Source organism: Ambystoma mexicanum, chromosome 7q (genome assembly GCF_040938575.1).
Source record: "Ambystoma mexicanum isolate Mex_15411 chromosome 7q, UKY_AmexF1_1, whole genome shotgun sequence".
Lineage (NCBI taxonomy): Eukaryota > Metazoa > Chordata > Amphibia > Caudata > Ambystomatidae > Ambystoma > Ambystoma mexicanum.
The window spans coordinates 914,288,069-914,305,034 of record NC_090941.1 but is presented as its reverse complement, the minus strand read 5'-3'; the positions used below and the strand labels follow the sequence as shown (position 1 = coordinate 914,305,034).

Genomic DNA, 16,966 nt, shown 5'->3' with positions numbered 1-16,966 from the left:
ACGATTTCTAGGAGGCAGTTCTACTTAGGTTAAAATAGTTTGGATTAGATTATTTTAACTAAGAGATTGGTTCTGTACAGTTCTGCTAGGTACTCACAAGATAAATTTGAAATAGGCCTCGCCACGGATCTGGTCAGGTTTTGGACTGGACTCCGGTTCTGGTCTCGGCACTTCACAGCGATCTGGGTCACTGGTTCTGCTCACAGCGGTCTGGGTCAGCTCTGCTCTGCTGGTCTAGCCTCTCTGGATTCAGCGGCCTCTGGTTCTGGATACTGCTCTGCTTTCCGGTCCGGATCAAGTGGATTCTGGATGTAACACTGTTTTCTGGGTACTGGCAAGAGTTCTTGGCAAAAGAATTCAGACAGCTCGCCTGGCTGTGGAATAGTTCGCAAATGATTTTAAGGTTGCTGAGGCCTGCTGAGAAGAGTTCTCAGTTTGTGGGTTTAGGCCCTTGCTTTAAGTTCTGAAGTAAAGTTCTGGTCTTTGGAGATTGATGGATTTGAAGTCTGGATCTCTGGATGTGAAGTCGTCGGTCAGCATGCTCCGCAGCAAATGGAATTAAATGTCTCTACCTGTCCCAGCAGTCTCTTTTTATGTGTTTTGGAAAGTGGGTGCGTGCGTTGGTCATAACTAAACCTGCCCCTCTCACTTATCACTGGCCAATTCCTCCTCTCTCCCTTGATTGGGGGGAAGGAAATGTGAGTCAGAGTGATGCTGTAGGTTTTATGGTCAGAGGAACCTCCCCTTGTCAGATTGCACACAAATCTATTTCTGACCCAAATACATATTTATCTATGCACCATTTTTCTAATATTATAGGTCCAGTTAACATATTTTCTGTAGCACCAAACCATCCGATCCCTGTCTTTGTACGATGTCATGTCCACTGATGACAGAATTCTCCCCTTTTCATCCAGATAACGACCTCTAAACCTTTCCAGATTTTACACAAATGTGCACCAGGGATATGGGTTACAGATGATAAAGTGTCAGATTTTTAACATGCATACATTTGGAGTGAGACCCTATTTTACGCTAGCAATCCCCCAGAATAGACCACAGGGTCCTAAAACCTCTTAAATTGTTCACAGAAAAATCACAAAAATAATATTACTTATATAATTCTGACAAGTCCGCACTATGAGTTATCTATCTTTTTAAAATTATGCTCTGGTCAAAAAGGGGTGTGGCTTCACACATCACAGGGTGGAATAACTGGTTTATCCACTTCCCCCAAGCTCAGCTGCTAGCAGAGGCACTGCCCCTCCCAGTTTCCCCTAAGAGGAAGCCACTTTTACGACGCCCGCAATATAACATTTGCCTGAGTCCAGGACAGGCCTTTGTTCAACTCCCTGTAGTCCCCAGCTGCCACTCCCCTTTCAATCAACGGGGCCATGTGACCTCAGGATGCAGCCAGGCCTTGCAGGGAACACAGCTGTTGATCCAGTTTCAACTACTGTCGGGGGTAGTTGTCAGGCAGAATCCAGTTTCATGAAGCCAGGTTTCAGCTAAATGTCACTTTTTGTTCCCAGTTTTCTACATTCAAATCAAACTGACAATTTCTACATATACATTAAATAATTACTTCCTTCAAGTCATTTCAGAATATAGTTTTACATTGTATCCACCTCTTAGCAAGTCTTTCCTTGGTCTAGTTTTGTTTCATTTGTTCAGTTTTACACAAAAGTCTGGTGGTTTTAAAACGCCGGCTTTCTGATAGTGGTGAGTACTGGTAATGCAACCTTTTTTGGGATTAAGAAAATGAATTCCCCACAGTTCTGAGTTGCTTTTGGCAATCAGCATTGCCATTCCCAATGGTTTCAGGCTACTCTGTGTGTAGCCCAATGGTGGTTTTAGGCAGTGCCCTCCTGTGCTCACAACATAGGCAAAAATGGGTGGCAGCCTATTCTTCATGTTTCCCCTGTGCATTTTTTGGGAAGTTCTGGCCATCATGATGTTTTCAATGCCAGTAAGGCACAGTTTTTGTGGTAGGGCTCGGATGCATGGGTAAAAACATCCCACAAAGGCCATAGGGACCCAGGTGGGAGGAGAAAAGAGAGTGGTCAGACCAAGATAGAGGGGTGACCAGGGAGATGAGAGAGGGAGGTTGGAGTGGATGAAGACATCCAGACTGGGTCCAGCAGAGTGGGCTGGACCATAAGGGAGAATGGAGAGGGATAGAGAGGTGCAGAGGTCCATGAAAAGAGTGGATGCTGTGTCAGGGGAATTCATTGGATGTTAAAGTCACCCAGGAGTAGCAGGGTGGAGGAGGTTGAGAGTAAGGAGTAACATAAATCAGCCCATTCAGAGTGGAACGGGGAGCTAGCGCCTGGAGGCTGGTAAATGGTAGCAATGGTCAGGGTGGAGGAGGGAGAGATAACCAATTTGCATACCATGCTCAAAAAGGAAGAGTAGAACTGAGTGGTTAAGATGGAAGAAAAAAAACTCTTTGGGAACATTAAGGCAACCCCACCGCCAGCACCGTGAGGTTGAGGCTTGTAAATGATCTTAAAGCCTTCCGGTAGGAGGGAGTCAAAAGCGGTAACTGAGCTGGCATTGAACCATGTCTCACTAAGTGTGAGAATATCGAGGTCAGTGTCTTCAAGAAGGTGGCAGATGTCAGCAGAGTGTTTGTGTTAAGAGTCTCCTGGTGGAGACAATCTCTGCCTTTGAAGGTTTTCTGAGGTGGAGTACAGGCGCATGGTACTTCAGTCAGAGGTGAGGGGAAAGAGGGGGAAGCAAGGGGAGAGGCAGGAGAAGGAAGAAAGTTAATGAGGGATGGCAGGATCCGGTCCAAGAGAAGGAGGTTGGCCTGAGGACCCTGAACCAGGATAGTGCCAGTGTGGTAGACATTAATGATGCAGCGTGATGACAACATTCACTTTCATGCAAATAGTATCTTGTTATAATTGGAATGGAATGTAATTGATGGTCTTCATCCACCTCTGTAAAATACTGTACATTGCTGTATTTATGCTAAGTAAACAAAAATAAAAGAATAAACATACTGACCATTCTGTAATCATTTTGTTTAAAATAAAATATATTGACACTGGTATTTTAGCATTTAGGAGGATGTCAGTCTTGTTAAAACTTGTACATGTTTCATGTCTGTAAACTTGGCCGATCTGGAATGATAAAGATGTGGTTCCATCTGCTTTACTAAAATGAGCTTGTTTTGTTGAGGCGTAAAACAAATCAACAGTTGATACATGTTCACCAAAGAATACAGTCCCCATTTTGTCACCACTTTTTGACCAGCTAATTATATTTAAGCAATATGCCCAAAGCCGCGTGCCATTACCGAGTCAGGTAATGACCCGGGGCCCATAGTTACAGGCCCGCAAGACCAGGGTACTAAAAGCAATCTTTTTCTGTCCCGAAACTCTGCAGCGTTTCAGAACAGAAAAAGAAAACAAATGTCAAAGAAAAGGGCCGCCAGGGAAGGGAAAACAGTCCATTTTCCCTTTCCATGGCAGCCATCGGGAGCGGATGCGGTGGGGGGGGATTGGTCACTGGGGAGGGGGAAAAAACAAAAAAATGTACCTGAATCCCCGGCGGGGGAGAATGGCGGCCTACAGCCGTGTGGAGGCTCGGAGCGTGGTTGGCCCTGTTTTGATCCTCCTCATTGGCTGAGGGGCTGCGACGCAACCCGCTGCTGACAAAGGAATGGAATCCCTGACGAGGGATTTCCGGCGAGGTATGGACCTGGCGAGGGCCAATCAGAATGTTTGTTTCATTCTGGTTGACCCTCGCCGGGTACTAAGATATAATATGATATGATGAGTCATTTATAATGCGCCTATACACAAGTGTTACTAGGCGCAACAAGATAAGGGCGGGAAGACAGAGGGAGGACAAGACAAACGATCTTACTAGGCCTTGTGCCATTCAGATCATGCAAGTGCCACAAAGTAAAGTGCAGGGGGAAGGGAGAAGGGAGAAGGGAAAGTGTCAGGGAGACAGAGGGAGGGAGTGCAATCAGGGCAGCAATGCTTTGAATAAATGCAGCCAGGGCAGCACAGCTCTGGGTAAGTTTGTTTCTTTGTTTTAATATTTGTAATGCGCACCAGACCCGTGGGTATCGGGGCGCAATAGGCATCAAGAGGTTGTTCAGCTTTGGTTACATTGCTGTGAGGAAAATGGTACAGACGTTTATGCAAGATACGTTAAAACGCATTAGGGAATTGGGTGACAGGCAGGAAACATTTAGACAAAGTGGGTCTGCAGAGTAATAACAATAAACAGTTACAATATACAGTAATACAACAGTGCCAAGTGGACAGTAAGAGAGGTCATATATGGCAGTGCAAGGTGTTGAGATGCAGGAAGGAGTTAGTGGGGGTAGCTGGTTAGTGGTTGTTTTCTTTGATCCAGTGGATGAGGTTAGATCTGAAGCGTGGGTAGGGTAGATCTTCCCTCAGGGGTGGTGGAAGGGAGTTCCAATATTGAGCGGCTTTAACCGGGAAGCTGCTTCCACCAGTTTTGGTTTGTTTGAATCTCGGCACAGTAAGGAGATTGGCATTGGCAGTTATAGTGGGGCGGTTGGAGGACTGTCTCGTGAATCTGGCTGTGAGGTATTGTGGGGCAGTATTGTGGAGACATTTATGGCTCAAGGAGGCTGTTTTTAGCAGGATTTTATCTTTGGTGGTGAGCCAATTATTATTTCTTCTGATGTCGGAGATGTGGGCTTTCCTAGGAATACTCAAGGCTGCTCTCAAAGCATTATTTTGTAGAATCTGGATTTTGTTAGTAATGTATTTATTACTCCCTAAATATAGGGCGTTGCAATAGTCCAGTTTAGACAAAATAAGGGCACTGGCTAGGGTAATGCAGCTATTGGTTGAAAGAAAGGGTTTAGCTGCCCTGATAAGCTGACAGGTATAAGCTGTGGACAAGGCCATGGAGTTAATTTGTTTGTTGAAGGAGAGGGTGGCATCTAAGTAGAAGCAGAGGGTTTTGACTTCCTTGGCTACTGAGATGTTATTGTCATCTATTCTGAAGTTAGTGTAGTTATGGCCAAGTTTATTGAGATGAGCGGAGGTGCCGAGGATAAGGAGTTCTGTCTTGTCATCTTTCAAGCATAGCCCATGAGAGGCCATACATACCTGGATGATGAGTTTCACTCTATTCACAAAGGCCAAATCGTTGTTGTAGTTTCTTGTCAGCGGGATGAGGATCTGGGTATCATCAGCGTAGTTGGTGTAGGTGATACCCAGATCATCTAGATTGTTGTCACAAAGGGGCTTTGTGAATATATTGTACAAGGTTGGGGACATGCAGGAACCCTGTGGGACTCTGCAGGTGATAGGTATGGAGTTGGCAGCCACTGGTGATGAAAAAATGTGCATAGTCCTGTTGTCAAGGAATGATTGGATCCAGCTTATTGCTTCTTGTTAGAAGTGGGCGGCGGAGTCCAGGTGAATGTACAATATTTTATGGTCCACTAGGTCGAATGCTGCTTAGAGGTTGAGTAGGAGCAGGAGAGCAGTTTTTCCACTGTCTCTCAGAGCGTCGATTTGTGCTTTTAAGTCAATCAGTGCCGTTTCAGTCCCGTGTTGGCGTCTGAAGCCTGACTGACGTACTCCTAATAGGTGGTTGGTTTCCAGGTATTGTTGAATTTGTAGTTAGGCTACATTGTCTAAAATGTAAAATGGGTTACCAGTCAAATGGTCGAAAACATTTGGTCGACAGACAATTTGGTCGACACCATTTGGTCGAATGCCAAATGGTCGAATTTTTTTTTTTTTTTTTTTTTACCCATTTTTTGGTTTTTTTTGGGGGGGTCCCCCCCCAATCCCCTTTTTTTTCTTTTTTATTTTTTTTCCCCACACGAAAACCCACAAAACACATATATATATATATATATATATATAAAAAAAAAAAATTCGACCATTTGGCATTCGACCAAATGGTGTCGACCAAATTGCAGTCGACCAGTTTGTTGTCGACCAGTTGACTGGACACCCTAAAATGTTAAGAAGGAAGGGGACTGTGGTGATTGGTCTGTAGTTGGTGGGTATGGAGGTGTCCAATGTTTGTTTATGAGTGCTGGGAGGACCCATGACTCTTTCAGGTTGTTGGGGATAGTGCCAGATGAGAAGGAAGCATTGATAAGTTTAGAGATGAAAGGGGAGAGGTCGCGAGTGGCGTCTTTTATGATTTGGGCAGGGCATGGGTCACCTTGGCAATTAGAAGGTTTGAGGGTGAGAATGACTTTTTCAACCTCCACGATGGATACTTTGGTGAAGCTAAAGCAAGGAGGAAGTTGTTTGGGCGTTGGCATAGTGCAAGTTGGCGGTGGCAAGGAGGATTTGCTAGTATTAGTAGCGAGGTGAAGGGTTTCTTTTTTATTGGTGATCTTTGTTTGAAGTGACGCTACTTTCTTAGTTAATGCGTTTTGGATGCTGGTGCACCATTGTTTGTCCTTCAGACAGGTGTCAGGGGCCTGGGTAGGAGATTCCATTTCTTTGAGGATGGTGAACAATTCTTTAATACTTGAGTTTGCTTGAGAAATACGTGAGTTGAAAGAGGATTGTTTGGCGAGAACAATTTCTTTTTTATAGAGCGTGGCTATTTTGCTGAGGTTATTCCTGTTAGTTTCAGTTGGATCTTGTCTCCATATTTGTTCGCTTTTGCGTTTTTCTAATCTGAGTGATTTCAAATGGGGAGAGAACCAGGTGTTGACGTGTTTTTTGGGTTTCCTCTTTCTGAGTTTAAGCGCAGCTATAGCGTCTAAGGAGGAGATCATTATTTTATTTTACTCATCTACCAATGTGAAGGGATCAGTATGGCCGGGAAGTGAGTTTAGAGTGGGAAGGATGAGGGGAGTACGTTTTTCGGCTGTAATATTTCTTTTGTTTCTGGTGGGGATGGCATGGGCTATGCTGCTATTGGGAGGTATCGGTAGTGGGGTCTCTAGGGTGAAAGTTATCAGGTGGTGATCAGACCATGGTTGGGGTGTTATGGAATTTATGGAAGTCTAGCCATTGTACTCTGCTATCCAATCGAAAGTCCTACCTTTTAATGTGGATGGGTAGGGTCATTTTCTGGCAAAACCCTAGTTCTGCAAGGGAATCATTCATTTGCGTGGCATTGTGGTCTAGAGGGTCATTAAACCCTAGGTTTAGGTCTCCAAGGAGAAGACATTGGGAGGAGTTTTTGAGGATGTCGGATAGGATAGTGGTGAGGTCTTCTTCAAAGTTTTCTAGGGGGTCGGGGATCTGTAAATAAGGTGGATGGTCAAAGTTTGGGTATCGGTGATAGGGAGCGTGGCTGTGAGGTATTCACAGGTTGTGGGGAGTGATGAGTCTCAGGGAGAGACTATTTTTGGAGATTATGGCAAGGCCTCCACCCCTGGATTTAGTTTGGTCTACTCTGAGAAGCGTATAATCCTCTGGAATCGCTAGCATGATTGCTGGGCCTGCAGCTGGATGGAGCCATGATTCAGAGATGGCTAGGAGGTCCCTTTTATCTTTCTGGAGTAGATCTGCTATTTCAGTGGTGTGAGCTACCATGGAGCAGGTGTTTATTAAAGCACCTTTTGATGTTAGTCCTGGTGGGTTCAATGGGTAGCGTGTGTGTGTTAAGAATATGCTTGGGGGTGTTGAGTCCCTGAGTGGGCAGTGTACTTTTTAGAGATGTAGCCTGTGGAGATGAGGTGTTGTCGTCAGAGATGCTGGTCTTGGACTCTAGGCTCAAGTTTCTGGTAGACCTGGGGTTGATAGGACATAGTGATTTGGCTGGTGGTTCAAATAGTTTAGGCAACCGGGCTCGGAGTTGGAGGTTTCTCATAGGGAGGCTGCAGGGTCTACTGTCAAAGTTGAGCTGGCTATAGGGGTTGTCATGTAGAATCGCAGTATAGGGTACCCTCACTGTGGTGGGTGCCATAGTGGGATTCAATGTACAGAGGAGGTTAAGGCTAGTCCTGAGCAGAATGGTATATGTGGATGGCAGATACATAGTAAGCGGAGACTAGGCTAGTACAATCTCTAGAAGGACAAATGCAGTTTAGAGATAGCCTAGTTTCGACTCAGAAAGTGCGTGGGCTAGGTAGGTATGTTGATTCAATCACAGAGCCTACGCAAAAGGTAGATAGTGCCTAGAGTGGGCTAGTTCATGCAGAATGCAGAGTGGCATACATAAGCTAGTTCAAACAAAATACATATGCAAGTAATCAGAGGGGCATGAATAGGCTAGTTCAAACAAAGTACATGTGCAAGTAATCGGAGTGGCATGAATGGGCTAGATAGAATGGCTTGGATAGACTAGGTCAAATATGGTACCTGTGCTAGAAACAGGTATTGTGTAAGTGGGCTAGTGCAAACGTAGAGGCTAGTGCAAACGTAGAGACTGTGCAAGGGCAGTGCTGTATCAGACGGAAACGGATCAGGGCATACAGTGCAGGCATGTTAGGGTAGGCAGTACCAGTGGCGCTGCGAGTTGGGCAGTGCGGGCAGTGAGCAAATTAGTCATACAGCACAGGCATACAGTATAGGCGAATAGTAAGGGCAGTAGAGGCATAGGCGAATAGGCAGTACGGTACCAAGTGTTAGGCGAAGTCAAATCAAAACAAATCAGACTTGCAGTACCGGCAGCAGGCGAGTTACCAGTGGCGCTGCAAATCAGCCAGTGCGTGCGGGTAAAGCCGTGCCGTATCAAATGTGAACCAATCAAGGTATACAGTTCGGGGCCCTGTTAGGAGAGGCAATTGCAATGCAACTCAAATTGGGTATTACGAGGCAGCAAATTCGGGAAGTGTGTGCACATAACATGGCAGAAGTGGGTAATACAGATAAATCAGTAAGCAAAATCAGGCAGTGCCATACTGCGGGTGTGTAAACCAAGAGGTACAGATAGGTTTATTGCTACTGTAGTGCTATATGGCGACACTCGTGATCGTCAGTTAGTCAAGGCAAGCATTTCTCAGGATTTTCCATAGAACAGGGCTCACCAGCTGAAGATCACCAACTTCTAGTTCCCACGAGCGGAAGGATGAGGTCTTACACGCACAAGCTGGAGCTGTAGCAGGAAGAAGACGTACCTGAAATGAGCATAGGGACCTAAGTGCAAGGAGGAGGGGATTGTAGAGGTTACAGTTACAGCTCCTAAGTATGTGGTAGGCCCGGAGACAGTGCAGGGGGTAATGATCATGGAGGAGGCTGGTACCCAGTGAGACTGTGATGTAGCCAAGCAACCAGTCTGCGCCGTTGACAGTTGGTTAGCAGGGGAAGAAGAGAGAGAAAGCAAAGGAGAAGAGGAAAGTCTTGAGCTGCTTCCTGGAACTTCAGGTGGTCTGGATCAAGTTTGAGAGGGGCAGGGAGTCCATTCCAGAGGGAGGCACCTGCAGAGGAGAGATATCTACCCCCACTCTCTGCCTGGAGAACCTTCTGACCCTCAGAGAGTTGGAGGTGGCTGAGCGAAGGGCTAGGGAAGGAAGATATTTTGAAAGAACATTATTGTAAAAAGTATTTTGAAAGAGAGAGTTGGATGTAGTCCGGGCCCCGGCTCCAGAAAGCCTTGTGGACGATGCAGAGTCTTGAACTTGATCCTTATAGTCGCTTGGAGCCAGTGGAGAGATTTCAGGGCTTTAGAGATACGGTCCTGGGCTTGAGGCCAAGGATAAGTCTTGCAGTCCTGTTATAAGGGTAATGTTCTGCCACCCTCCCAAGGATAAGAGAGAGTGAGAAAATGAATATATATCCTAAACATAATTTCCCAACTTCACAAGGAGTGCAAGCATTATCTTCAGGGTGTCCCTAGGATCCCAATTGTGTGACTGATGTCAAGCCATTCTATCCTCACATCTAAATCCTGAGACTTTGCAAATAAATATGGGCATTATAAGAGTTTTTTTACGATAGTCCCATGGTATTCTCTCAGAAATGCTGCCGTACTCGGTTACCGTTATCAGCTCTCGGTCCGGCACATTTACTGCCAGATTACGAGTGGAGAACCTACTTGGGATTTGGCAGATTTACCTCAGTGCCGCAATTATGCTTGCCGTAAATCCACTAGTTTCTGGTCTAAAGTGGAAGGTTTCCCTGCAGCTTTAATGGAGGTAAATCCTCCATTTTACTTTCAAAGTCGGAATTTTGGTGTATGGGAAACAGGCAGTAAAGTGGCAGTAAATTAATCACCAGCATTTTTACGCCATTTTGTTCTGCATAACCAGACCCATTATGAGGACTTGTATATAGTTCGATGTTAACAACGTTTTAATAATAAGCTGAATGCTGTGAAGATGAAATGATCACCAAGCCCAGTTAGTGATTCAAGCTTACACTTAAAGGATATGTTGGAGTGAAATTGATCAAGTAAATGACATTGTGGAAGTTTAAGAAGAGCAAGTGCACAATGTTAGTACAATTAAATAAAGCCCCTTTCTTTGCTAAAAAATCCATGACCCCTCCGCCCCCTTCAATGTACCTATATCTGCGTTTTGTCTCTGGTCATGCTGCTGTCAGCTAGTGGCGGGGGCAGCTTTTGGTGCCGGGTGGGGTGGGGGGTCAGAGGGGTTTAGGGGGGGGGTGAGTGGAGATAGCTTCTGAAAGGGCACCAAGTTTCTGAACAATTTATGGGTGAGCCCTCAAGGGGTGGTGAATGTCTTCAGTGAAGAGACCTACATTTGTCCTCAAATTAGAATGAACGAGCACAGCAAGGGAGCCCTAAGGAGGGCTCCACCAAGAATACTTTTTACAAAGTAATGAAATCTGCAGCATCATTTTGAAGAAAAATGGGATGAAAAGCCATACAATGTATAATTGTTTCTCTACGGGCCTAAATATAATTCCTCAAATTAGTGCGAGCAAACGCGCATAGCGAGGGTGCATAGAATAATTAAGCGGGGAATTATGCATGTTGCAGCAGAATTTTTGACCAAAAAAAGAGGTAAAAAAACCATACAATTTACAGTTGGTTCGCTTGGGTCACACATTAAAATATCCATGTCACCAACAGTACACTACATAGGAGCACTTTATATTATTTTCATGAGGCTGCAACCACAACCAATTTATGCCAGTAATGGCCGCTTTAAACTCTGTGCATGAAGCTGCTGACCCACAACCTCTGTATGCCAGCAGTCTCTGCAATGGATTTATAGTTACCAACCATACCAATTGAGTGACTGGTCTCTTTAAATCCCATGTAGAGATGATACAAAGTATGCACACACACTCATTCCCAAACACATGGGCAGCACACTAGGATCCAAATATACACATGCATACATAAATGCACACTTTTCACTCAACTAGTAATTAATGTACACATGCACAGAATGCATTACGTTCAAACACACATGAAGCATACATACACACCAGCCAGACAGCCCACTGCACAGAAGTAGGCATGCTGCACTGGCAAGCCCCCGAAGGACTTGAAACCTGGGGCGCATCAGCTCCACCAACGTTGCCATGGCAACCCTGTGAGTGGCTTGTAGGTTTTTTTTTATATCAGGGCTGGCACTCAGAAAAACCTGCGAGTGGCATGCTGGGTTGCCCACTTCGGCACATTTTTTAATGATATGGGCTGGCACTTGGTGGCAGAGGGGGGGAGGGTCACACCAGGCACCAGGGGGGGAACCAGGAGAGGTGACCAACTCCCTGCCTCCCCTGGCTCTGCCCCTGCTGTCAGCAACTGCTGGGGTGGCTCTAGCAAACACGCACATGACACCATGACTCTGAAAGAGAGCGACAGAGACCTACAGTGAGAAAGAGAGAACAGGAGGGAGGGATAGCAAGAGTGCTTGATCGGCGTATGATATACTGGTTATAGAGAGTTTTGCATACATGTTGATTAATACATAGCATTATGGAATTCATGAGTTCCATTTACTTTCATAAATACCGTCTACTTACAAGTGCAATATGCAACGTCTCATCAGTTTCCTTAATGTTAATATCAATCCTAATATGACAGCGTTGTGCTTTAATATGATACGTGCATATGTGCATTGGTTTAACTTGTGCATTTTCTTCTTCATAGCTGCTGGGCAAGGCCAGGTAGAATGTTTACAGTGGCTGATTGAAATGGGTGCTGATCATGATATCACAAATGAAGCTGGAGAAACGCCACTAGATGTGGCTAAAAGGTAGGAACTCATTCATGAATGTTAAACTAGCACCAGCAGAGCCAATAGGTCTGGCTATGTTCCTGTAAAGGGTAGGATTTATTTCTACAGCTCTCGCACAGACTAAGCAAACAAGCCTTGCCCATGTATGTTTTGTAGACTTGTAACTGCAGTGAACTCAAAATATGTCCACTTCATAAGGTCTACAAACATTCCAAGCTCCCTATTTGTTCTGCAACCTAATTTGCGTTTCAGAATTCAGCTCTCATATGCATACCCATGAAGCCCTGTTGTATGGATTACTTATAACTGCTTTCTTCCTGTAAATTCCTCCTGTTCTTTCAGTTAAAATGAATTAAAAAGGGATGAGCAGAGAAAATTGAGTGGATGACCAGTGACGTGAGAATAAAAATCTTCAGCCCAATTTACTGTTTTTTCAGAAATAGTTCCGTTTGTGTATATATATATATATATATATACACATACACATACACACACACACCCACACCAAACCCCCATGTTCTCTACTCTCAAAAAAAGCTTGTTCTAAACAATACACAGACATAAAAATAGCAGCACTGCTTTAACAGGAGTGATGCGATGCACACATAGCCCCCAGCTGCTTACAAACACTGTAGTCAGTAAGGGGAAATGTTTTCCGGCAATATAATGCAGAAACTAATCCACTACAATGCACCAGTACAAGAGATGCCATGGCAACATTTTGTCGGACACAAGGAAACTCGCATAAACAATGATTCTGAGTAATATAATCCAGAGATGACTTCCCTATAATGTATCACTACATGCAGCAAATCAGTTACACACATGGAAAACATAGACACATTGCATCGTTATGTGAAGCTGTTCAGAGTTGTTACAAACAAGGCCAAGCCAGTCAGCTATTAGATAGTAGGGGTTACCAATCTCTAGTGACCATTTTTGGATTCAATGACATCTAGGATAGGGAGGGAAAAGCCCATGGGACAAGAGAGAGACATGACCCTTAGTGAAGCACCGTCACAAGCATTTTAATTAACTCTTCAAAGAGAGCTTTCTTCAAAGCCATCAAGCACTGCACCAATCCTCTGCCCGGCCCACCCATACCGCACCCCATTGAAAAATCCAGAGCCATCAACTCTTTGTTGGTCAACAAGATCAGCATGATCCTCCAACACATAGACACCAACGCCGAAACTGACAGCACACTGCACATCCCATCTTGCAAAACCACAACTACCTGGACAACTTCCAAGACACTACCTATGGAAGACCTCACTGCCACCCTAGCATCTCTCAAGGCCACATCATATTGTTAGGGAGAATTCTCTTATAAGGCTAATTTCCCAAACCTAGCGAGTCCCCCAGCAACTTTGGTGGATTTTTGGGGTTTGTTTTTTTCTCCTGCTAAGAGATGAGACTCTTTTACTCCCACTCTTAGGCACGATTTGAGGTATGTTTTCTGATTTTGGGCTGTGGGGTATGGAGTCTTTTACTCCATAGGGTATCATCTGTTTTGTATGTATGTGTTACACAGCACCCTCAGTGCAGTAACACAGGGGTGTCATAGTGACCCCCAAACATAGACTCCATACCCTGGGACTGACTACTGTCTCCCAGGGCATGTAAAGTCTCCATGGACTTTACTAGTCTTAAATTGTGAACAGAACCAGTACAAACCATCATATTGTGGAAGTACTGGAAGGGGTTAATTATATTGCCCCTTGGTCTGTTTTGGAGGGGGCACTGTCTAGTCCCCCCTTGTCGAGTGTCTGGCTGGTGGCAGTGGTTACCACGCAAAATATTCCCCCGGAATATTTCCTATGGGATTTTCCCATTGATTCTAAACGCACCACTTTTTGGTGCAATGTTAAAGATACCACTGGTTTATTTATTTAATATTAAATTCACGGTTGGGTCTTTTTGCCAGAACTCTTTTCTAAAATGGCGTTCGTGTCTGTCTCTGTAACTCTGACCAAGGTCGAGCCCCTTGTTCCACTTTTTGACGGGCTTCTCCACAGAAGCCCTCCAAATGGTGCCACTCTGTCTTGGTTCCACGGGATGGGTGGGGAGGGGAATTGGCACCCTGGACTGCGTTGCCTTAGCAACTCAAGTCACACTCTGTTCTGATTGGGCCAGTGGTAATCCGCCCGGCTCACCACTTAGCATGTTTGAGTGACATCTAGGCTGTTGAATGGGGGTTTTTCGAATGGATTGTGTCCTCCCACGTATTCCTCATTTTATGATAAATCGTTATCTCCAGCTTCGCTGCTTCGGAAAAAAAAATTCTCGGCAGAGGGCGCTGTGCTCGAGGTCGTGGCGTCAATTGTCCCTCGACGGACTCCGTACTCTGTCAACGTCACCGATGGTATAAATAGCTCGAGCCGCGCCCATTGCTTCAGTTCCGTTTTTCCGATCGCTTCGCTATCGATAACGGCGCGCTTGAGATTTTCTGTGAAGAAAATGTCATCTTCTTCGACTCCTTCGACACCAAAGACTGGGTTCAAGAAGTGTGTAGATTGTGGATCGAAAATGTCGATCACGGATCCTCGCCGGGTTTGTCTCTGGTGTCTCGGTTATAGTCACCGAAGCGACGACTGTGGTTCCTGCCAATCCATGACTGAGAAGGCTCTTCGTGAGAGGAGAGGTAAACTGTCGGTGGGTAGGGAAGCCTCTAAAAAGGCTACGTCCAAAATGCATAAAAAAGCGACTGATTTGAAGGAATCGGATCGCCATAGGCATTCCAAGAGATCTCGGTCTAGGAGTAGATCGAGACACTCTTCTTCCTCATCCAAAAAAATGAAGAGGAGACATAGATCTCCCTCATCATAATCTTCTGAGTCCACCGAAGAAATTCGATGTCCGACAAAATCGGATTCCCCCAGAAAATGGGAGGAATTTCGTAAAAAGATGATGGAGGTATTCGAGAATGCGGCCCCGACCCCCTCGAATGAACCTCGGAAAAGCTATACCCCTAAAGCTGCGCCATTGGACGACAAAGGGAAGTCTAAAACTACCATGGTAAAAACCAGTAGTGTCGAGGATACTGGAAAAACTCGAGTCGACGCCAATTCGTCGAGGACTCTTCGAGAGTCGAGCGCCTCTCCGGTGCCATATAAAAAACATAAGTCGTCGATCGTTTCGGTATCAAAATCCAAAATCAACATTGACGCCTGTATCAAAGTCATCTTAAAAGTAATCGAAGATTCCTTCGACAACTTTGAAGGATTTTTCCATTTCTTCGACACATATGGTAGAGGAGGAAAGGAGATTCATTCCGTTGCCCAGGTCAGACTTTTTTAAGTCCATGTCCTCAATTTATGAGGAATCTGGCTCGGAGGAAGATGAAGTCACTCCTTTTGGAGTTTCATATGTCACAAAACAAGTTCCTGAGGAACTCATTGCTCAAGAGTCTAAAATGAGAGACCTGAGTGACACTCTACATTCTGCCAGTGGAATTGACACCTCCCCAGAATTAGAGTTTGCCAGACCTGATCCTGCAGAACATGCAGACTCGGGGTACAGGAGTCTTATGACCAGAGTGATTGAGTATATGGGTTGGGGTAACACTTCACCAGTTTTTGAACAGGACGACATGACAGATATTATTGTCAGAGGTTCTCAAAAAGATCCAGTTTTCCCCTTACACAGGGCTCTTCAGAGGATAGTGGAGAAAAATTGGGAAAAACCTCAGAGCATTGCTGCTGCAGATAGTAATTTCCCCAAGAAATACAGACCAGCTGGTACGGATCCTGAATACTTAAACAGGCATCCGACTCCAGAAAGTCTAGTTATTCAGGCAGCATCTACATCAAAACAAACTGCATATCCCACTATCCCTCCAGATAGAGAGGATAAAAAAGTTGATGCCTGGGCACGCAAAGTTTTTACTTCTGGCAGCATGGCCCTTAAATTGACAAATGTCACCGGTACCCTGGCCAGGTTTACCCATACCCTGTGGGATTGTATTTCGGCGGTGGCTGATCATATTCCGGAAGGCGAGGAAAGGGAAGGCTTCCTGAATATAGTCAAAGACAGGAAGGAGGCAATGGGGGAATGTCTCCAGTCTGGACTGGATACTGCTGATAGTATCAGCAGATCCATGGCTGCAAGCATTGTGCTACGCAGATTTGCGTGGTTGAGGAAGTCGGGGTTTGCACCAGACGTGCAAGCCAGACTCCTCAACATGCCCTTTGATGGCTCGAGGCTGTTTGGCAGTAAGGCTGATGAAAGCCTAGAAAAACTTCTGACCACGAAAGCGGCAGCTAAATCACTTAGTGCCTCCATGCGCCAGCCTCTAAAACCTTATTCCGGCTCATCTTCCTGGAGGGGTCGTTCTTTTCGTTACTACTCCTCATTTGGTAGAGGAAGAGGACAGGCTTCTCAAAGGGGCAAAAGAAATTTCCCTCATGGTGCACGAGGAAGAGGTGAAAAGTCAGCCTCAGGAGTGGCATCTTTACCCTCAGCCACTCCTGCAGCCGCCTCGAAATCCCTCTGAGAACTTGTTGCACAAAACACCAGTGGGATGCAGGATCTCTCAGCATCTGAAGGAATGGTGGTGCATTACCTCAGATGCTTGGGCACTGGAAACAGTAGCTCAAGGTTACTGTCTCCCCTTCCAAAAAAGGCCTCAGAATCATCCACCGGGAGCCAAATCCGTAAAAACTCCAGACCCGCTCCTGTTGCAGGAAATTGTAACCCTGCTAGAGAAAAGTGCCATAGAACAGGTACCTGTAGCAGAGAGGAATAGGGGTTGGTACTCCCCATATTTTCTCATCCCAAAAAAGGATGAAGGACAGAGACCCATCTTGGATTTAAGAAACTTGAACAAGTTCCTCAGGAAAGACAAGTTCAAGATGGCCACTCTTTCTCAGATCCTTCAGGCTCCCCAAC

General features: G+C 45.4%; 1 protein-coding gene across 2 annotated transcripts in view; it reads left to right on the top strand.

Moving 5' to 3' along the window:
* Positions 1 to 16,966, top strand: part of ANKRD42 (ankyrin repeat domain 42) — a 617,667-nt gene that overhangs the window by 363,351 nt on the left and 237,350 nt on the right. For both annotated transcript variants that reach the window (XM_069639864.1, XM_069639863.1), the window contains one exon: positions 11,989 to 12,094. In XM_069639864.1, the coding sequence (XP_069495965.1) occupies positions 11,989 to 12,094 (106 nt within the window). The remainder of the gene's footprint in view (positions 1 to 11,988; positions 12,095 to 16,966) is intronic.